General features: G+C 44.0%; 1 protein-coding gene across 7 annotated transcripts in view; it reads right to left on the reverse strand.

Annotated features, from left to right (window-relative positions):
- The window catches only part of KTN1 (kinectin 1), a 139204-nt gene that overhangs the window by 75031 nt on the left and 40258 nt on the right, over positions 1 to 23915 (reverse strand). For all 7 annotated transcript variants that reach the window (XM_056547059.1, XM_056547054.1, XM_056547055.1 and 4 more), the window contains exons 4-7: positions 22494 to 22679; positions 16092 to 16222; positions 13162 to 13275; positions 10419 to 10559 (exon numbers count right to left, since the gene is read on the reverse strand). In XM_056547059.1, coding sequence (XP_056403034.1) covers positions 10419 to 10559; positions 13162 to 13275; positions 16092 to 16222; positions 22494 to 22679 — 572 coding nt within the window. The remainder of the gene's footprint in view (positions 1 to 10418; positions 10560 to 13161; positions 13276 to 16091; positions 16223 to 22493; positions 22680 to 23915) is intronic.

A 23915-nucleotide genomic window follows, 5' to 3' on the forward strand; every position in this document is an offset into this window, starting at 1 on the left:
GATGATGACTTGTTAAAATGTACAATAACAATGGATATTTTTTCTCTTTTTAATACGGCTTCTAACCATTTACATTTAAGTAGTTATCAAGTTTTAATATTCCAAATAACTGAATTTATCATTATTTAAAATAATTATCAAAAATAAATAAATAACAAATTTCTTAGACATTATGGATTACTTAAATCTGTATATTTAAAAGGCAATGTTCTCATTTCAAGCTAAATAAGTCTTAAAACCCAACATAACACCCGCAGCAGTTTCCTGGATCCATCTATTTAACAACACAGAGTATCCAGGGGAGGCCACGGGTTATTTATAAGTGCATATCTACACACCCAGGTACGCTGAAGGATGTCTTGGGGCACCATCTGTTCTCAGCTTACATTCTGCTTTGGTATTAAAGGAAGCTGAGCCATGGTTCAGTCCAAAGCTATAAACAGAACATCTGCGTGTGGGGTTATTTAAAGCGGCAGAGCGGACATAGGTTGTACATGATGAGGAACAACACATAAGGGCAATGATGGCTAAGGAGGAAGTGAAAGTGCTGGAGACACTGGGAGAAAACCTTAATATAACTATTTATTTATATAGCGCCTACAGATTCTGCAGCGCTTACAACTACGGTACTAGCCCATACTGTCCACACAATGTTTGTGAGGCTGAAAAAACAAACACGTACGGAAATTCAATTAACCCCTTAAGGACCAAGCTCATTTTCACCTTAAGCACCAGAGCATTTTTTGCACATCTGAACACTGTCACTTTAAGCATTAATAACCCCGGGGTGCTTTTATTTATGAATTTGATTCAGAGAATGTTTTTTCGTGACATATTGTACAGAGAGACACTACAACTCTCAGCATGTACGGTCATGTACATGTAAAACTACAACTCCCAGCATGTACGGTCTGTCAGTGCATGCTTGGAGTTGTAGTTTTGCAACCGCTAGAGGCAAACTGGTTGCGAAAAACTGAGTTAGGTTTCAAACTTTGTTTCACAACCAGCATGCACTCACAGACGAAGGGCATGCTGAGCATTGTAGTTTTGCAACAGCTGGAGGCACACTACTACAACTCCCAACATGCCCTTTGGCTGCCCGTGCATGGTGGGAGTTGTAGTTATGCCAAAGCTGGAGGCACACTTGCATAACTACAACTCTGAGCATGCCAAAGGGCATGCTGGGATTTGCAGTTGTGCCTCCAGCTGTTGCAAAACTAAAACTCAAAGCATGCCCTTTGACTGTGCATGCTGGGAGTTGTTGCTAAGCAACAGCAGGAGGCAAACAACACTTAACTCCTGCTGTTGGATCCCTCCGTCTCAGACTGCACCAATCACCTTTTTTCCTGGTCACCCGGAAACGTCGATCTGAATTGTTATTGGGGCATCTCAGGACCCCCCACCCAGGGGTTTTCAGGGGGTGCCTGCTAAATTATTTTAGCAGGCATGCCAGTTCGGTCCGCACCTGGCGAGTGGTGGGGACAGGAATTTCCACGGGCATACAGGAACGCCCTTAGTCCTTAAGTGGTTAAGCTGTCGACCCTATAGTGTTGATCCAGAGGAAGTAAAAGGTGGAAGCTAATTTTAGGAGTTCCTTACTGACTCCAAGTTTGGCATCTAGTGAATATATTGCCGGAGCCAGAAGTAGCGCGGACCCCGGGAACAGGTAATTATAAAACCGGGGATGGGGAGGCAATGGGGCAGCAGCGGCGGTCTCTGGCCAGGGAGGCGGTGCAGTGTGGGGGCGGGGCATTATCTGCATGGTAATTGCCGATACCAATAACACCCAAAATTGTGAATATCGGCCGAACCGATAATAGGTCGACCCCTAGTCGTTTTTACCGAAAAGTGCCCTGTGTAGAAACTGAAGCCCTAAAAATTAGCAAAATGGCGTTTTTTCTTTTCATTTCACGCCACAAATCATTTTTTTTTGCTGCAGATTATGTTATAAAATAAGTTATGTCATTAAGCCCTTATATGGGTCTGTAGGTGCAAAATGTAACGCATTAAGATGAGGAGGAAAAAACTAAAGTGCAAAAACGAAGATTGCTTGAGTACTTAAAGGACAACTGTAGTGGTGCAGTTTTATATATGCCCGGGCCTCAAAAATAAACAAAATAAACTCATACATACCTTCCTATGAGCCCGCGTTGGTCCGGCACAGTCCTCATGGTCCGGCAGTGCTGACGTCATTCCACTTCCTGGGGGCGGGGACGCCGCAGAGCCGTCGGCGTATCACCGGCCGCAGCGATGTCCCGCCCCGGCTGGTGATAGGCTGAGCCCACTGTCATGTAAGAAGCTCTGGCCGGCTTCTTACATGACAGTCGGCTCAGCCTATCACCAGCCGGTGCGGGACATCGCTGCGGCCGGTGGAATGACGTCTGCACTGCCGGACCATGAGGCCTGTGCTGGACCAACGCGGGCTCATAGGAAGGTATGTATGAGTTAATTTAAGAGGCCCGAGCATATATAAAACTGCACCACTACAGTTGTCCTTTAAGGTGAAAATGGGCCGAGTCCTTAAGGGGTTAAGATGTCCACACACATACACTGGACAAAACATGGTTTAAACCAACATTTTCTTCAAACACAATGACATAATATTATCTGTAAAGGTCTGACCTCTGAGACGGGAATGACCCTGAGAACAAATAAACCTGCATTACTTCAATAGTTCTGCACAGAAGAGCACCCAGCCACCTACTGTGTAGAACCCACTATAGAAGTGCAGGGTAGTCACTTGAATGCAGCTATCCCCCAAATTGCTGCTATACACTCTAAGGGTATGTTCACACTGAGGAATTGGCGAGGAATTCTCACTTAAAAATTCCGCAGCGGAATTTCAGTTTTTATTTTTTTTGCTGGACAACAATCACCAATTACAATTTCCCTTTTTGTGTGGAAATTCCAAGCAAATTCCGCGAGGAACGGCATCGGGCTGAATTTTTTTTATTGATTCCGCATGATGAAAGAACATGTTCATTCTTCATGCGGAACGGAATTCAGCGTCGGAATTCCCCTTGCGGAAATTCCTCAGTGTGAACCGAGGAGCGGAAATACAGTTAAACTCTATGAGGTTTTTCACTGCTGACTGAATTGGAGAGGAATAAGCGAGCGGAATTACTCGAGTAAATTCCTCTCCAATTCCTCAGTGTGAACATACCCTTAGAGTAGGGTCACAAGTAGAAGTTTAGGTAGACTAAGTTGTGTAGCTCGTCATAATCGCTGAAGTCTATCTAAGGGTAGGGTATTTTGCTGAGTATTTTCTGCAGCCGATTTTGCTACCTAATGACGTCAATGGGTAGGAAAATACACAGCAAAATATGGCACGTGTGACCCTTCCCTTAGAGAGATTTTGGCGTTTATGACAAGCTACACAACTTATAGGGGTACTCCAGCCCCAAGACATCTTATCCCCTATCCAAAGGATAGGGGATAAGATGTCTGATCGCGGGGGTCCCGCCACTGTTGACCCCCATAATCTAGCATGCAGCACCCACCTGTAAGCACTGCAGGAAGCGCTGGAGGCTCTCAGTGTTATGCCTCCTGACCAAGGGGACGGAGTATCGTGACACCCCGCCCCCTCAATGCAAGTCTATGGGAGGGGGCGTGACCCAACATCCCATAGACTTGCATTGAGGGGGCGGAGTCGTGACTTCACAATACTCCGTCCCCGTGGTCGGGAGGCATAACACAGAGCCGCTGGGGACCCCCGCGATCACACATCTTATGACCTATCCTTTGGATAGGGGATAAGATGTCTTGGGGCCGGAGTACCCCTTTAAAGTCTACCTAAACTAATAATAAACTTCTTCCACCAATTACTAAAAACCTAGGGAGTATTGGGAGAGAGAAAAAGAACAAAAAAAAAAAACAGGGGGCGCTCACTGGTATTGTATATGAAATAGTGGGCACCCTAAACCACACCATAGTGATATACTGACCAGCTGAGTTGTTACACCTTGGTGTGCAACCCTGTTGTGGTTGAAAAATAGGCAATGTATATGATGGCTGCTACAATCTGACCGGTATCTGACTCCATAAAGGAGACCGATATGGAATAGCGGAAATACAAGCACAATATGGTCTAGGAGGCGCTGCTCATATCTTAGATAAAAAAAGAAGGACCCAGAACAGCACAGGACAACGTGTATTTTATTTTATGCTTATTTACAGTACGGATGACGCACAGCAGGAACACAGGACCTCCGTACCAGAACCCCAGTTTGTCTAACCAATTTCCTGAGGAATTATTGGTGGACCTGAGGAAGGCATGCGAGCTAGTGCCGAAACGCGTCGACAATACTGTAAAATAGCATAAAATAAAATACACGTTGTCCTGTGCTGGCCTGGGTCCTTCTTTTGTGTCTAAGATATGAGCAGCGCCTCCTAGGCCATATTTGCTTGTATTTCTGCTAAAAACCTGGGGGGGCAGAAGTACTTGGCTGAGGACAGTTGAGCAGGCGCGAAGAGACACAGTGCTCAGATGGGTATTTTTTGTCCCCTCGTTATAGGGATTAGTAAGGGTCTAAGCACCCGCACCCCACCAATCCAAGCTTCTGACATGTCAGAAGTTTCTCATAAATTTGGCTGCACTTTAAAGGGGTTACCCAGGAAAAAACTTTTTTTTATATATATATATCAACTGGCTCCAGAAAGTTAAACAGATTTGTAAATTACCAATAAAAGAAAGGTATGAAAAATCAATCGGCACTCACCGGTCTTCTTCGGTTATATGATTCTTTAATGCAAAATACTCAAATTCATAAAGGCAATTGGGGAGAGGGATCAACAGGGGGGGGGGGGGGGGAAACCTCCGGCGACAGAATCTGTTTCACTTGTTAGACGGGCTTCATCTGGCCATGACCAGATGAAGCTCGTCTAACGACAAACAGATTCTGAAGACTGAAGAAGACCGGTGAGTGCCGATTGATTTTCCATACCTTTCTTTTATTGGAATATCGCACTTGTCCTATCAGTCAGAGCACCACAACCTTCTCAGGGAACTGTTGTCCTCACACCCCGGTCCATTGAATCCAGTTGGTCAGCCGCAGCAGTGCCGGACACATCTCTCTTTTTGCTTCAGATTTGTAAATTTCTTCTATTAAAAAATCTTAATCATTTCAGTACTTATGAGCTTCTGAAGTTAAAGTTGTTCTTTTCTGTCTAAGTGCTCTCTGATGACACGTATCTTGGGAACCGCCCAGTTTAGAAGAGGTTTGCTATGGGGATTTGCTTCTAAACTGGGCGGTTCCCGAGACACGTGTCATCAGAGAGGATTTAGACAGAAAAGAACAACCTTAACTTCAGAAGCTCATAAGTACTGAAAGGATTAAGATTTTTTAATAGAAGTAATTTACAAGTCTGTTTAACTTTCTGGAGCCAGTTGATATATTAAAAAAAAGTTTTTTCCTGGATAACCCCTTTAAAAAGAGTAATGCTTATGACTGAAGCCAGAGACCGTTTCAGGGAAAATGTATGGCTGGTTGAACTTTGTCCTGCCTTTCACTAGACTAGTGGTGTCCAAAGTGTGGCCCTCCAGCTGTTGCAAAACTACAAGTCCCAGCATGCCCGGACAGCCTACGGCTGTCCGGGCATGCTGGGATTTGTAGTTTTGCAACAGCTGGAGGGCCACAGTTTGGACACCACTGCACTAGACAACCCTTTCAGTATATTTACTTGCACTTCTAAACAAACAAGGATCTTCATGAGACATGAGCAACACTACGAGTCCGGTAGAGCAAGGACTCCTTTTATTTGCAACAGCGATCCTGCTCTTGGAATAATAACAGGTCTTCGGTAATAGGAATAGGATGCAACAGAAGACTCAATGGACACAGCTTCCCGTGCTCCTCAAATTTACAAGGCTTTTTAAACAGAAAATATGCCAGACATGGTAAACCGACCTATTTATAGCTTAGGGCGTAAAACCGGAATGGACATGAACCGTGGCACAGAGGTCAAGTACACAACGCACATATAATAGGTCTAAGGTTTAAAACTGGATCCGCACGGCATTCAGGCTCTATGTCACTGGCATACGTCAGGATAACAGGAAAAAGGTATGTCAAGGTATATAGCGGGGGTGGCCATTCACTTTAATAGGCCGAATAAAAGTATATTAATGGCCATGTTAAGACTATTTTCCAAACATTTTGCAGGTCCCACAAAAAAAAAAAAAAAAAAAAGGATGCATTCAGGAAATAGACTTAATGGGGTACTCCCATGGAAATTTTTTTTATTTTTTTTATTTATTTATTTATTTTTTTTAAATCAACTGGTGCCAGAAAGTTAAACAGATTTGTAAATCACTTCTATTAAAAAATCTTAATCCTTCCAGTACTTTTAGGGGCTGTATAAATCCAAAAAAGAAATGCATTTCCTGTGATGTCCTGACCACAGTGCTCTCTGCTGACCTCTGCTGTCCATTTTAGGAACTGTCCCGAGAAGCATTTGTTTGCTATGGGGATTTTCTTCTTCTCTGGACAGTTCCTAAAATGGACAGCAGAGGTCAGCAGAGAGCGCTGTGGTCAGGACATCACAGGAAATGCATTTCTTTTTTGGATATCTCTTTAGTATACAGCCCCTAAAAAGTACTGGAAGGATTACGATTTTTTAATAGAAGTGATTTACAAATCGGTTTAACTTTCTGGCACCAGTTGATTTAAAAAAAAAAAAAAAAAAAAAAGTTTTCCACGGGAGTACCCCTTTAACCCCTTAAGGACCAGCCATTTTACACCTCAGGACCCGGCCATTTTTTGCAATTCTGACCACTGTCACTTTAAACATTAATAACTCTGGAATGCTTTTAGTTATCATTCTGATTCCGAGATTGTTTTTTCGTGACATATTCTGCTTTAACATAGTGGTAAAATTTTGTGGTATCTTGCATCCTTTCTTGGTGAAAAATCCAAACATTTTATGAAAAAATTTGAAAATTTTGCATTTTTCTAACTTTGAAGCTCTCTGCTTGTAAGGGAAATGGATATTCCAAATAAAAAAAATTTTTATTCACATATACAATATGTCTATTTTATGTTTGCATCATAAAATTTACGTGTTTTTACTTTTGGAAGACACCAGAGGGCTTCAAAGTTCAGCAGCAATTTTCCAATTTTTCACAAAATTTCCAAACTCACAATTTTTCATGGACCAGTTCAGGTTTGAAGTGGATTTGAAGGGTCTTCATATTAGAAATACCCCACAAATGACCCCATTATAAAAACTGCACCCCCCAAAGTATTCAAAATTACATTCAGTCCGCGTTTTAACCCATTAGGTGTTTCACAGGAATAGCAGGAAAGTGAAGGAGAAAATTCACAATCTTCATTTTTTACACTCGCATGTTCTTGTAGACCCAATTTTTGAATTTTTACAAGGGGAAAAAGGAGAAAATGTATACTTATATTTGTAGCCCAATTTCTCTCGAGTAAGCACATACCTCATATGTCTATGTATAGTGCTCGGCGGGCGCAGTAGAGGGCTCAGAAGCGAAGGAGCGACAAGGGGATTTTGGAGAGTACGTTTTTTTTAAATGGTTTTTGGGGGGCATGTTGCATTTAGGAAGCCCCTATGATGCCAGAACAGCAATAATCCCCCACATGGCATACCATTTTGGAAACTAGACCCCTTGAGGTACGTAACAAGGAATAAAGTGAGCCTTAATACCCCACAGGAGTTTCACGACTTTTGCATATGTAAAAAAATAAAAATAAAATTTCACTAAAATGTGTGTTTCCCCCCAAATTTCACATTTTTGCAAGGGTTAATAGCAGAAAATACCCCCCAAACACTGTAACCCTATCTCTTCTGAGTATGAAGGTACCCCATAAGTTGACCTGAGGTGTACTATGGGTGAACTACAATGCTCAGAAGAGAAGGAGTCATATTTGGCTTTTTGAGAGCAAATTTTGCTCAGGGGCATGTCGCATTTAGGAAGCCCCTATGGTGCCAGGACAGCAAAAAAAACACCTGGCATACCATTTTGGAAACTAGACCCCTTGTGGAACGTAACAAGAAATAAAGTGAGCCTTAATACCCCACAGGGGTTTCACGACTTTTGCATACGTAAAAAAAAAAAAAAAAATCACTAAAAGGTGTGTTTCCCCCCCCCCCCCCAAATTTCACATTTTTGCAAGGGTTAATAGCAGAAAATAACCCCCAAAATTTGTAACCACATCTCTTCTGAGTATGGAGGTACCCCATAAGTTGACCTGAAGTGCACTACGGGCGAACTACAATGCTCAGAAGAGAAGGAGTCATATTTGGCTTTTTGAGAGCAAATTTTGCTCGGGGGGCATGTCGCATTTAGGAAGCCCATATGGTGCCAGGACAGCAAAATAACCCCCACATGGCATACCATTTTGGAAACTAGACCCCTTGAGGAACTTAAGAAGGCGTAAAGTGAGCATTTACCCCCCAACTGGTGTCTGTCATATCTTTGGAACAGTGGGCTGTACAACATTTTTAATTTGCACAGCCCACTCTTCCAAAGATCTGTCAGACACCTGTGGGGTGTAAATTCTCACTGCACCCCTCATTACATTCCGTGAGGGGTGTAGTTTCCGAAACGGGGTCACATGTGGGGTTTTTTTTTTTTTTGCGTTTGTCAAAACCGCTGTAACAATCAGCCACCCCTGTGCAAATCACCTCAAATGTACATGGCGCACTCTCCCTTCTGGGCCTTGTTGTGCGCCCCCAGAGCAGTTTGCGCCCACATATGGGGTATCTCCGTACTCGGGAGAAATTGCGTTACAAATTTTGGGGGGCTTTTTTCCCCTTTACCTTTTGTCAAAATGAAAAGTATAGGGCAGCACCAGCATGTTAGTGTAAAAAGTTTATTTTTTTACACTAACATGCTGGTGTAGACCCCAACTTCACCTTTTCATAAGGGGTGAAAGGAGAAAAAGACACCCAAGATTTGTTAGTCAATTTCTCCCGAGTACGGTGATACCCCATAAGAGGTTAAGTCTATTTCCTGAATGCATCCTTTTTTTTTTTTTTTTGGGACCTGCAAAATGTTTGGCAAATAGTCTTAACGTGGGGTACTCCACTGCTCAGACAAACTGTTCCAAATGCTGGAGCAGACGGCAGGAGCTTGTGACGTCATAGCCCCGCCCCCTCATGACGTAACACCCAGCCCCTCTCAATGCAAGTCTATGGGAGGGGGCGTGACGGCTGTCACGCCCCCTCCCATAGACTTGCATTGAGGGGGGCTGGGTGTTACGTCATGAGGGGGCGGGGCTATGACGTCTCAAGCTCCCGGCGCCAGTGTTTGGAACAGTTCGTTCCAAATGCTGAGCAGCGGATTACCCCTTTAAAAGGGGTACTTTCACTTTAAAACTTATGCCTATGGTGCACAGTGATGTCCAGCGGGCATCTTCATAGCATCATCTTTCCTGGGCTGAGCACCCTCTGCAGCAGAATGGAGCTCCACTCTGCAGAGACTCAACACAGGGGGAGAGGCATTACTATGAAGATCCAGGTCAGAATTCAGAGTGCACCAGGGGCTCGGGAACACCAAGCTCCACATTTGTAAATACCAAAGACTGGTGATCATCAAAGACCGGAGGCACAGGTCGAGGAGCCGAACCCAAACTACAAGCCTGCACCAACAGGTTAGTGCAGGAGACACTGATGACTTCTGCCCTTTAACGTAGTCAATAGAAGACTGTTTGGTCTAATAAACTGAATGTGCAACATAAGTCAACATGAGTTTTGCTGATAAAATAGAACCTACAGTATGAACTCTATGGGGGAGATTTATCAAAATATGTGCAGAGAAAAACTTGCCCAGTTGCCCATAGCAACCAGTCAGTTTGCTTCTTTCATTTTTAGGGAGGCCTGTGAAAAAGGAAACAAGCGATCTGATTGGTTGCTATGGGCAACTGGACAACCTTTACTCTGCACAGGTGTTGATCAATCTCCCCCTACATTTATTTATATGTCTTACTGGAACCACAGTTCTATTTTACATTCTACGATGGAAACAACCTCAGAGTAAAAGGTTTTGAATTGCACGGATCAAGCGAGGTGTAAATCCGCGCACACCCAGACTGCTAGGTATTGGACTATGTTCACGCGAGTGAATGTCCGCATGGAGAATCTCTGTACAAACATTCCACAAACCGCAGGGCACCGGCATAATCTGCTGGCACTAGGACCGCACAGGAATGCGCCATCTCATAGTTGTCTATGCATTCCGTGCGGACTCTGAAAAAAGAATGACCGTGTTCATTCTTTGTGCGAACACAGAAAATGGAATTTCCGTGCAAGAAACATCTGCCATGGATATCGCACCGAATACAAAGAGCAGCAGAATCCCATTGAATCCGGGATGGAAATTCTGACATGTGAACCTGGTTTTGGGATTATTTCCATCATTTGAATTTCATCCATATATTTTTTTACTCCCTTACTTTATGCTGCATTTGTTGGACCTCCTGATAGCTGCTGTGTATCTTGTTTTGGAAAGCTCCATGTTCTTTCTCCAGCAAGTTGATGCGTTCTCTTGCTTTTGCTTCAACCAAGTTTGATTTTTGCTTCTCTGCTACCAATTCCTATAAGGGAAACACATAAGTCTCAGTACCTGCTGTAGGAACAAGCACCATTATGAAATGTTTTCATAAAACACATGGACACAGCTGATTTTTTTCATGCTCAAGTAAGTTGTGGATTTGGCGCCAATTTTTACAGCACATTTCCCTATTGTAGCAAGGAATCTACTGCAAGATCAACATTAACAAACATTTTTCTGTGGACTTACGGCTTAATCATAGTGTTTTTTCCCCCCGGTATGTCAAGACCCTGCTTGTTTGTAATATGAAGAAACTATAATACATTGTCTATGGAACAGCATTAGGCAAAGGTCCAAGCAACAGGGTGCCCATGATTACCACTTCTAAAATATCTCAAGTTAATATCATAGTAGGCAACCAAGATTCTGACTTAGATAGTTCCCCTTCAATTACTTAAAGGAAATCTGTAATCCATGTCACCTGCACTAACCTGTCGGTAAAGAAAGGTAGTGCAGGTGACACTGATGATAACCATACTTACCGGGTACCGTTCCGTGCTTAGGTTCTCCTGCCATCTTTCTCTGTTGTTTTGGTTCCAGGGCCGACTTGGAGCATGGGCGGAGCTTCCTGGCGTCACCGCTGCAGCATCTCTGCTGGGTCCCGCTGCTAGCAAACAGCAGCAGTGATATCAAGAAGCTCCGCCAATGCTCCAAGTCAGCACTGGAACGATAACTGAGGAAGATGGCGGGAGAACCAGAGCACGAAACAGGACCAGGTAAGTATGGTTGTCATCAGTGCCACCCACACTACCTGTCTGTACCGATGACAGATTACCTTTAAAGTAGGATTCCAGGATTATTATTTTTTTTACCCGAATGCCAGGCTAAGCGGTAGTGTGGTGTATTGAACCCAGTCATCTTCCTGGTGCCAGGGCCTAATACATCATACTGCTGCTCAGCCTACCACTGCCCGAGGCAGCACATTGCTGCAGCCAGGATTTAGCTGAGCCACAGTGTGAGGAGTCGGCCATAGGAAACAGAAAGAAGATTGCTGCGGAGGCTGGGAGGATACCGGCGGCACAAGGGGAGTGGTGGGAGGTAAGGCTACTTTCACACTATAGATAAAGCTCCGTTACAAACGGGCATTAGGACTCTTTTTTTTTTTTTTTTTTCTTCCGCCATTAACATCCGTTATTGTAACCGAGCCTAACGGGAGGCATAACGGGCACAGAGGATCCCATTCACTTGAATGGGATTCTCTATCATCCCTTATTTGCACCCGTTATTCCAGCAGGAGAAAAAGACGTCACAAGCACATTTTTTTTCTTCCGCTATCTTCTAACGGAACCGCTACTGACGGACAGAAGCGGGAACTTTCTATATAGTGTGAAAGCAGCCTTATTCCAGTTTTAAATTTTTTGCCGGCAGCTGGGCAGGTAAAACCAAAAAATAAAATTGCATCCCGGAGACATGTTGTCCAGAGACCCGCAGCGAGTAATAGCTTCACTCCCCAGATGTCAATCAAATCTGACTCATTCACCTCATAGACTGTAATAAGAGTGAATGAGTCAGCTCTGGCAGGCAGACGGGGAGTGAAGTGGCACTTTACCCAGTTATTACCGAGACCCGATCCCATCTAAACTTTTGACATGTCTGTACAAAATGTGAATAGTTTATATTATTGACACCTACGCTTTATTCCAATGTAAGTGCTTACTTTCTGGACTAGGTTAGTACTCTTAATGAGCAAAGCAATGACTGCACTGTGTTACACAATTATATATCTCTAAGGTCTTAGCTGTTCTGCTCACTTTCCAATGCAACCAATAATAGCATGACCAATAATAATTCTAGAAAATAAGATTACATACATCTACAAAACTACAGTGACCCCTCGACCTACGATGGCCCCGACATACAATAATTTCAACATGCGATGGCCTCTCAGAGGTAGCATCAACATACGATGCTTTTTTATGTCGGAGCCATCGCATAAATGGCTATCCGGCAGCGCTGACTGCTTCAGCTGCCGCCGGATAGCCGTTTACGGTGCCCCGTGAGCTCCGGTGAGGTCTCTTACCTGTCCTCGGGCTCTGGCGCGTCCTCTTCAGGATCCCTTCAGGATTCATCGTCGGCGCTCTCCATCGTCGTCATCACGTCGCTGCGCACGCCGTCCTGTCATCCAATAGGAGCGGCGTGCATAGCGACGTGATGGCGGCGACGGAGAGCGCGGATGCCGGGGAAGCAGAGGCCTTACCGGAGCGGCGGGGACACCTTGGGGACGCGACGTCATCCCGGGCAGCGGTGACTGTCCGGAGCGGCGGGGACAGGCGAGTACAACTTCCTCTAACAGTGGTCTTCAACCTGCGGACCTCCAGATGTTGCAAAACTACAACACCCAGCATGCCCGGACAGCCGTTGGCTGTCCGGGCATGCTGGGTGTTGTAGTTTTGCAACATCTGGAGGTCCGCAGGTTGGAGACCACTGTCCTATACTTTACATTGCACGGATCCCTCCACATGCGATGGTTTCAACAAACGATGGTCCGTTTGGAACGGATTACGATCGTATGTTGAGGGACCACTATGTATAGTCAAAAGAAAACCAAAAAGTAGAAAAAGCATCAAAGAGGGGCAGCAAGTTACCTGTGTGAGCTGCCTGCACTGCTCCTTCACCAAAGAGGCTTCATCTTTAGCAGCCGAAAGTAACTTTTCCTTTTCCTGTAACTGAAGTAAAGCGGCAGAATTCCCCTTATTCGCCTGAGAAGAATAATAGAAGAAAAAACAAAAAACAAATAAAGAAGAAAACATTTATTAAGTAGAGTCAGTAAGGATGCAGTCATGGGAGAAAAACTTGGGTTTTCAGCCCTTCCCATTACACTTGCCAACAATAAAATGGAACAATAGGCAAAGAATGCGTTCTGTGAAACTTCCTACAGACATTGGCACAAGCCGATATGAAAAGCTGGAGTTCGCCCAACAGAAGGGAAACCCACCCACACTAAAGAGTTCAAGTGTTATTCAATCCGGAAACACCATGTTGTTGTCACTGGTGACAAAGGGCTGAGAGTTAAAGGGGTACTCCGGTGAAAACCTTTTCTCTTTTAAATCAACTGGTGGCAGAAAGTTAAACCTATTTGTAAATTACTTCTATTAAAAAATCTTAACCCTTCCTGTACTTATTAGCTGCCGAATACTACAGAGGAAATTCTTTTCTTTTTGGAATGCTCTCTGATGACATCACGAGCACAGTTCTCTCTGCTGACGTTATTATAATAATAACGCTTTATTTATTGTTGTCCTTAGTGGGATTTGAACCCAAGTCCCCAGCACTGCAAGGTAGCAGTGCTAACCACTGAGCCACCCTGCTGCCCTTAGCATACATCTGCTATGCATGGTTGCTAAAATGGACAGAGATGTCAGCAGAGAGCACTGTGCTCGTGATGTCATCAGTGTTCCAAAAAGAAAGGAATTTCCTCTGTAGCATTCAGCAGCTAATAAGTACTGGAAGGATTAAGATTTTTTAATATAAGTAATTTACAAATATGTTTAACTTTCTGCCACCAGTTGATTTAAAAGAAAAAAGGTTTTCACCGGAGTACCCCTTTAAGCACAGACAGACTATGGTTTACAACGTAGTGTGAATGCAGGACGTTCAGACAGAGCTGCAGCTTTTAGCTACGTGCAACACTGCAGTGGATACTGATAAAGGGGTAGCCCCATCTCAAAGTAATTGTATAGCCCAGTGTTTCCCAACCAGGATGCCTCCAGCTGTTGCAAAACTACAACTCCCAGCATGCCCCGACAGCCTTTGGTCTCAGCTTTGCAACAGCTGGAGGTTCACAGTTTAAGAAACACTGCTTTCCCAACCTGGGTGCCTCCAGCTGTTGCAAAACTACAACTCCCAGCATGCCCGGACAGCCGTTGGCTGTCCGGGCGTGCTGGGAGTTGTAGTTTTGCAACACTGCTTTCCCAACCACCTGGGTGCCTCCAGCTGTTGTAAAACTACAACTCCCAGCATGCCCAGACCGCCTTTGGCCTCAGCTTTGCAACAGCTGGAGGTTCACAGTTAAAGAAACACTGCTTTCCCAACCTGGGTGCCTCCAGCTGTTGCAAAACTATAACTCCCAGCATGCCCGGACAGCCGTTGGCTGTCCGGGCAGGCTGGGAGTTGTAGTTTTGCAACAGCTGGAGGCACCCAGGTTGGAAAACAGAGGTATAGCCAAACACTGAAACAGTGCAAGGAAGAGGTGCAGAACCAAAGCAGTACTGCAGCTCCTGTATTGTTAGACTTGGTAGTTTCCCAACCGCACAGATAATAAGATATGCAAAAAATATCACGTTCCAACCACTAGGACCCCTGTTATTTCTGAAACTAAAAGTACTGAAATCTGCAGTTGCAAATTTTGCTATGCATCTGTAGGTAACCCGCTGCAAAATCAGCGAGATAAGGCCCCTTTCACACTACTGCCGTCGGAGAGAATAGCGGGAGAAAAAATATATATACTGCTTGCGCCGTCTTTCTCACATGCTACTCCCACTGAAAAACAGCGGCGCCCGACTGACCCCACTGACTATAACTGAGTCAATCAGGACCCGCTGTTGCCCCCCGTTGATGGCCATGAAACTCAAGACTAAGAAAAAAAAGTTTGACGGCCGTTTTCGACGGGGTGCAGTGTAAAAGAAGCCTTACATTGGTTACAGGTTTTGGTGCATTGAAGTCAATGGTAAAAATCCAACAAATCCAAACACGCTGTGGATGTTCTATATCACACTACAGGTCAATTTCCACGAAGGAAACTTACACAATATGTGGATGAGGTGTTTGTATTTTGCTGCAAATTCTACCTGCGCAAATACACAGGGAAAATACTATTTCTATCCCATGTGATGTTACCCTCAAATAAATATAGTATTGCAGAAGAACTGTAGAAGCATTATATAAGAGGGAAATGTTACATGTGAGCACAAACACAGACCCCGCTCTTAAATGTTGAACGTAAAGATGAAAGGGGTTATTCAGCTTTGCAGGCAGATCCTCAGGATAGGCCATTAATAGTAGACTGGCAGGGGTCCAAATCTTGGCACCAATGCCTTTCAGTGCTGTCCAGTTTACTTGAATGGGAAAATTCTGAAGCACCACGGACAGAAACGTGGCCACTTGGAATATCTGATTGGCAGTGGCATCAGGTATTGGACCTTTTAAGTAAAGGCCAGTGTTACCGAACTAGCGTGCCTCCAGGTGCTGCAAAACTACAACGCCCAGCATGCCCAGAGTTGAGAGTTGTAGTCTCGCAACAGCTGGAGATACACTAGTTGGGAAACACAGGGACAGGCCATTTTGTAGGGCTGGATAAATCCACCCCCCCCCCCCTCCCTCTTTCCTAGGAATGTATCCACCTTTTCCAGCCCACCAGAAGGCTGAACTAATTTACGCAGGATAAGTCATCAACTGCCGAGCCGAGAAGTTCGTGACGAATCGAATTTACTGTAAGTTCGCTCATCTCTATTCCCAACATTCTTGACAGACCCGTTAATAAAGTCTATCAACCGATTATTATTATGTATGTTCTTACCTTGTTGACTATCTCCTGCACAGAACGTGACTTCTCTTTTAGCATCTCTACCACGGACATTGCCTCATCGTCTGAGAAAATCAGATTCTTCATGGTTGCAATGAAATCTTTAAACTTCACCTCTGCGTTTTCTTTAAAATAAAGGATGGAAAAAAAAAATGTATGCAACATATTTTAAAGTCAAAAACAACAAAAATAAATGACTATTACTAAGTGGATGTCTCATTATATATATATATATATATATATATATATATATATATATATATATACACACACACACACACACACACAACTTACAATGGCCTCAACATACAATGGTTTCAACATAAAATGTTTTTTCTGGACCATTGTAACTTGAAACCAGACTCAACATACAATGCTACGGACAGTCCAGATCTGTGAAACGTGTCACAACTGGAGGAACGGACCAATCAGAATGGGCATTTTACTGGTAAATCACCTCTATTACTGAAGTGCAAGCACTGACTGGCTGTCTGGTAGCGCCCCCTACAGTACAGGGAGGAACTACAAGTTCTGTACTACTCCTTACTTGTGCCAGGGTTAGCTGCTCCTTTGGACACCAAGTAAGGGCGGCTCCATTTGGGACACTGTGTGTACGGTATAGGACCCTGAAGAAGCTCCTGTCCTCTACAAAAACCATTGTTTCCCAACCAGGTGCCTCCAGCTGTTGCAAAACTACAACTCCCAGCATGCCCGGACAGCCGTTGGCTGTCCGGGCATGCTGGGAGTTGTAGTTTTGCAACAGCTGGAGACACCCTGCTTGGGAAACACTTACAGATCCCAGCAGATCTTTCTTACTTTTATATGTAAGGATTTGCATTATCTATATTAGTTATCTACTTATTTTTCTTTAATCTTCACTTTTTTCTATTTTTGGATGACATTTTGGGGCTTCAGAACCAATTACCAGGATTCCATAGAATTATGGTCTCAACATATAATGGTTTCAACATACAATGGTCGTCCTGGAACCAATTAATATTGTAACTTGAGGGACCGCTGTATATGTGCAGGTCAAAGAAAAATGGGGGGATCCCTGCTCAACACAGAGAGGAAGAGGAATCGCAATCAATGAAATTGGTCGGATCACCGCTGGGTTTCTCCCCTTCCGACTCCGTAGGCATCGGTCCAGTTCAATGCAGGGGCGTATCTATAGAGGTGGCAGAGGTAGTAGTTGCACCGGAGGGGCCCTGGTGCCTAAGGGGGTCCCAAAGAACATCTGCTCCATAAGAGAGTAGTACAATAATTGGCATATGGTGCCCTGTTGCAGATTTTACATGGGGGCCCCGAAGCTACAAGTTACACCTCTGGTTCAATGGTCTGTAGTAGGTTGTACTGGTGCCGGCTGAAGATGCCATGTTACTAAATTGGGAGTGCTCCAATGCGTCCGGTCTGTCCCAATTGTGTTCTGCTGCTCTCTCTAAAGTACAAAACGTGCTGTCTGTGGTAAAGAATTGCTGGATATGACAAAAAGCTTGTTAAGAATCGCTAGCTTGGTAAATGAAGAGTCCCCTGATTTAAAGCAGGACACTATTTAAAGGGGTACTCCGCTGGAAAACTATTTTTTTATTATTATTATTATATATCAACTGGTCTGTCCATGTCAGGAACTGTCCAGAGCAGGAGCAAATCTCCATGGCAAATCTCTCCTGCTCTTGACACTTCCTGACATGGACAGAGGTGTCAGCAGAGAGCACTGTGGTCAGACAGAAATCCAAAAAGGAAAGAGCTTCCTCTGTAGTATACAGCAGCTGATAAGTACTGGAAGGATTAAGATTTTAAATAGAAGTAATTTATAAATCTGTTTAACTTTCTGGCACCAGTTGATTTTCCTCTGGTGTACCCCCTTTAAGGAAGAAATTCGATCTTCTATGTCAACAGCTAGAGATGAGTGGACTTACAGTAAATTCGATTCGTCATGAACTTCTCGGCTCGGCAGTTGATGACTTTTCCTGCATAAATTAGTTCAGCTTTCCGATGCTCCGGTGGGCTGGAAAAGGTGGACACAGTCCTAGGAGACTCTTTCTTAGGAATGTATCCACCTTTTCCAGCCCACTGGAGCACCTGAAGGATGAACTAATTTACGCAGGAAAAGTCATCAACTGCCGAGCCGAGAAGTTCATGACGAATCCAATTTACTGTAAGTTCGCTCATCTCTATCAACCGCCTTTCATACTAGATCTAGAGCGGTAGATTTCTCAGATTGCAGGTGTATGATGTTGAAGCAGAGCGTGTTGACCGTTCCCTAGACTAAGAAGCGTCAGGGGGTTAAGTAGTATTTAATCCAGATACTGAAGAGCTGCTTAGGCCATTTGGGCTACTCTAAGTCTAGAGGTAGTGAAGGAAACAACAAGCATTCAAGGTGAGTTGCTCATCAGGACAGGAGATTGGCAGATTCATATCTTCCTGTCCATGAGAAATAACATAATAGTTTAAGTCCAAACTTGAGAGCTCGCACGATCTTTAGCTACAGCGTGGGAAGATGTAGGACACATTGGGTGGTACGGTTGTCAAGGCAACCGTACCACCCTTAGCAAATATACCACCCAGCATGGCCTGCATTTCTCCACGCTGGAGCTGAAAATCACATAGGCTAACCATTTTGGATTTACTCTTTAACCCCTTAAGGACACAGACCATTTTGACCTTCAGGACACAGCCAATTTTATTTTTGCGTTTTCATTTCTTCCTCCTCTTCATTTCTTCTAAAATCCATAACTCTTTTACATTTCCATATGCGCGACACTTTGTAATGACATCACTCATTTTACCCTAAAATGTATGGGGATCTGAAAGTTACGCTTTAAGGGCAAATGGACCAAGCTGGAGGAAGGTTATTTTCCTACCAGAGGGTGTCAAAAAGGCAATGAGGGGAATTTATCAAATCCTGTCCAGAGGAAATGTTGCTGAGTTGCCCATAGCAACCAATCAGATCGCTTCTTTCATTTCTAAATAGTCCTGTAAAAAAATAAAAGAAGCAATCTGACTGGTTGCTATGGGCAACTCAGCAACTTTTCCTCTGGACAGGTTTTGATGAATCTCCCCCAATAACTCTTCGGTATGGGTAGACATCCCGGTGGCTAAAGTGCCAAAGTGTACTTCTCTGCCTTTTGAGGACACTGCTCAGCTTAAAGGGGTACTCCGCTGCCCTGTGTCGGAAGCTCCGCTCGAGGGGGCGGGCGTGACGTCACGAGGGGAGGCCCTGAACACGGAAGCCCACACACAGCGTTCGGAACAATAAACTTCCGGTCGCTGTGAGCGGAGCTTCCAACACAGGGCAGCGGAGTACCCCTTTAAAGACCTTATAGTCAGGAAACTATTAAAAAAAAAAAAAAAAGGGAGAGCGCTCCATAGCGTGAAACCACCTATAGGTAGACCAGCAAAATAACTAGGAACTCTTACCACAGGCGGTTGTGTGAGCTCACAGACAACAATAGTCAGCATGAGTGAGTAAAAAGGGCCAGTCTGCAGCCTCCCCAACCATGCAAACAGTAGCAGGTAAAACTTCCAAAAGAGCGGTGGGCTACAGCGGCGCTGACCAGGACAAGACATGTCAGGTGGATGGATGATTTATTGGAACAAGAATGTAACGCGTTTCACCGTGCTTGCACGGTTTCATCAGGCATCCGGCATTGATGCCTGATGAAACTGCGCAAGCGCGGTGAAACGAGTTACATTCTTGTTCCAATATATCATCCATCCATCAGATGTGCCTTGTCCTGGTCAGCGCCGCTGAAGCCCACCGCTCTTTTGTAAGTTTTACCTGCTACTTATAGACAGGAAAGCAGAGACCCTACTTCTAAAGGCCTAAGATGCTGCATCCACAATGTCAATGCCTACATGTGTAGCTAGAATGCTTGGAGTTTGGTTTGACCACATACAGCTCCTCCACTTGCAGAATAAAACTCCTAGAGAAAAGGTTAGAATCTCAACTTCAAAATTTCCCTTTAGCTACATGGAAAATTCAAAGTTAGCAAAAGGGTTTTTGGAAAGGAACATCAATACTCTACTTCTCTAGCATAAACATTCTACTATTCGATCCATTTTAAAGTTTGGAAGAGATTTGCTCCTTGCTGGGGGGCTTCTTTATCACTGGACTTATTTTCCTCCTGTTAGTCACTTTTGGGAAGGTTTTGACTTCGGTATGTCTCCTAATACTCTTAATAGGGGTATTCCATTTTTTTATATCAACTGGCTCCAGAAAGTTAAACAGATTTGTAAATTACTTCTATTAAAAAAATCTTAATCTTTTCAATAATTATCAGCTGCTGAAGTTGAGTTGTTGTTTTCTGTCTGGCAACAGTGCTCTCTGCTGACATCTCTGCTTGTCTCGGGAACTGCACAGAGTAGAAGAGGTTTGCTATGTGGATTTGCTTCTAAATTGGGCGGTTCCCGAGACACGTGTCATCAGAGAGCACTTATACAGTAAAGAACAACTCAAATTCATCAGCTCATAAGTACTGAAAGGATTAAGATTTTTTAATAGTAGTAATTTACAAATCTGTTTTACTTTCTGGAGCCAGTTGATATATATATGAAAAAAAAAAAAAAAGTTTTTTCCTAGATAACCCCTTTAACCCCTTAAGGACGCAGGACGTAAATGTACGTCCTGGTGAGGTGGTACTTAACGCACCAGGACGTACATTTACGTCCTAAGCATAACCGCGGGCATCGGAGCGATGCCCGTGTCATGCGCGGCTGATCCCGGCTGCTGATCGCAGCCAGGGACCCGCCGGCAATGGCCGACGCCCGCGATCTCGCGGGCGTCCGCCATTAACCCCTCAGGTGCCGGGATCAATACAGATCCCGGCATCTGCGGCAGTTCGCGATTAAAATGAACGATCGGATGGCCCGCAGCGCTGCTGCGGGGATCCGATCATTCATAACGCCGCACGGAGGTCCCCTCTCCTTCCTCCGTGCGGCTCCCGGCGTCTCCTGCTCTGGTCTGTGATCGAGCAGACCAGAGCAGGAGATGACCGATAATACTGATCTGTTCTATGTCCTATACATAGAACAGATCAGTATTAGCAATCATGGTATTGCTATGAATAGTCCCCTATGGGGGACTATTCAAGTGTAAAAAAAAAATGTAAAAAAATGTAAAAGTAAAAGTAAAAAAAAGTGAAAAATCCCCTCCCCCAATAAAAAAGTAAAACGTCCGTTTTTTCCTATTTTACCCCCAAAAAGCGTAAAAAACATTTTTTATAGACATATTTGGTATCGCCGCGTGCGTAAATGTCCGAACTATTAAAATAAAATGTTAATGATCCCGTACGGTGAACGGCGTGAACGAAAAAAAATTTAAAAAGTCCAAAATTCCTACTTTTTTAATACATTTTATTTAAAAAAAAATTATAAAAAATGTATTAAAAGTTTTTTATATGCAAATGTGGTATCAAAAAAAAGTACAGATCATGGCGCAAAAAATGAGCCCCCATACCGCCGCTTATACGGAAAAATAAAAAAGTTATAGGTCATCAAAATAAAGGGATTATAAACGTACTAATTTGGTTAAAAAGTTTGTGATTTTTTTTTAAGCGCAACAATAATATAAAAGTATATAATAATGGGTATCATTTTAATCTTATTGACCCTCAGAATAAAGAACACACGTCATTTTTACCAGAAATTGTACGGCGTGAAAACAAAACCTTCCAAAATTAGCAAAATTGCGTTTTTCGTTTTAATTTCCCCACAAAAATAGTGTTTTTTGGTTGCGCCATACATTTTATGATATAATGAGTGATGTCATTACAAAGGACAACTGGTCGCGCAAAAAACAAGCCCTCATACTAGTCTGTGGATGAAAATATAAAAGAGTTATGATTTTTAGAAGGCGAGGAGGAAAAAATGAAAACGTAAAAATTAAATTGTCTGAGTCCTTAAGGCCAAAATGGGCTGAGTCCTTAAGGGGTTAAAGTCCAGGTTTCCACCCCCAGTGCTCTGTATGATGTCAGATTGGGTGAGACTGCCTGGGGTTCTAGATTTTTTTTTTTAAGCAGTGTTTTACAACAAAGGTGCCTCCAGCTTTTGGAAAACTACAACTAGCAGCAAGCCAAGACAGCAAAAGGCTGTCTGGGCTTGCTGGGAGTTGCAGTTTTGCAACAGTTGGAGGCCCCCTGGTTTTTAAAGCTACAAAAAGCATTTGGCACAGAAATAGAAATCTTTGCCCCATAACCTACTGATACCATTTCCATTCATCGTCATCCTTCAACTCTCAAGAGTTCAACTCTGGGAGGCTGCTGCACCGAAAAATATAGGCATCTTTTATGAGTTTGTTCCTATTTGTCATGGAAAACATGGTTGCTTACTTCCTGCAACAGCACAAAATGCCAATTACAGCTACAGCTTTGCCCCCGTTAACAATGCCCCATTTACCTTTGCGCTCACTTTTGTCTGCAATATTCTTTCCCTTCTTGCCCCCACTCTTCTGAACCACCTCTGTAATCGTGGCTCTCTCAAAACTGGCGTTTTCCTTCTTCTCTACCACGACCGGGTCAGAGTTGTCCATCAAAGGGATGTACACTGTTGGCTGAATTAGTGGCTCATCTACCAAAACTGGAACTAAAAAGACAGAAATTTTCTATAAAACTATACAGAAGAACTGATTCGGTTAGCTTAATATATATTTTGGCCTTTGATTACTTCACACTTGTGGCTTTTGTTTAACCTAGAGGTTGAAGAGTACCTGTCATCAAAAAAAAAAAGTTTTTACATATTGTACACTAATATATTACTAAAAACTTCCTAAATTTAGGTTATTAAACATTTTTTTTATTTCCAGGTGTAATTTTATCTTGAAAAACGCACCACTAGGGGTCTCCCTACATGAACCGGCCTTATATATTTCGGACTCATGCTGGCCAGACATGAGTCCGAAGTCTCAGACTGCAAGGACACATGACTAGCACATCGCTGCTTCCTGCCTGTCAGACAGGTGGGAGCGAACGCTGTGCGCACTGCTGGGCTTACTGCTCGCTGCTCATTCCCCACCGGAGGAGAAGAGTTCAGGGACCACTATGCCTACAAGATCCGAATGATTGCCAAACACACGGGTATCTGTAAGGTTCGACCGCCGCCGGTGAGTATGGGCAGGGGGTGGACATGCGTAGAATGGGTTCTGCTCAGCCCGTCAGTCACCTGCCTATCACTCCAGCTCATCGTCCAGGTGGCCGCCCGTGAGGGCACACAAGCCACAGGAGACCCCTGAGGAGCGGAGACATCATCACTGTTGGAACCCATGTTATCTCCGCTCACAGGATATTGGAGCACAGTGTGAGTCGAGCCGCAGTGGCAGGCAGCCCCTTACTTCAAGTTGAGGTGTAAAGTTTTCTCCCCTAATATAATGGAGAGTGTACCTGAGACTTGGGGGGCCTACAGGATCCTGTGTGTGCACTGAGAGGAGGAGGGTTTACCCTATCATAACATGGCACCAGGGAAGGACGGAAGTGTTACTCAGCAGGCTTCAGCTGACGTCACGCCTGCCAGGTAACACCCCCTCCAGCCAGAGAAAGATGACAGGCAGTGAGCAAGTTTTGAAAGAGCATTATGAAGGAAATACTGGGCCAAAATATTTAAAAAAAAAACTGTGTGGGAGGGGGAGGGGGGTTAGGTAATGAAGAGGGCAACATACCAAATGCATAATCTAAAGTAATGGAGATGGTGGCAGGTACTCTTTAAATGGATGCCATACAGTGGCATCTGCCAACCATAGGATCCTACAGGGTTAAATTAGGTGTCTCAACCATGAGGTCCCGTTCAACATCTACCTTTTTTTTATTACAGTTATATGCCAAACCA

The sequence above is a fragment of the Hyla sarda genome, chromosome 11 (assembly GCF_029499605.1).
Source record: "Hyla sarda isolate aHylSar1 chromosome 11, aHylSar1.hap1, whole genome shotgun sequence".
Classification (NCBI taxonomy): Eukaryota; Metazoa; Chordata; class Amphibia; order Anura; family Hylidae; genus Hyla; species Hyla sarda.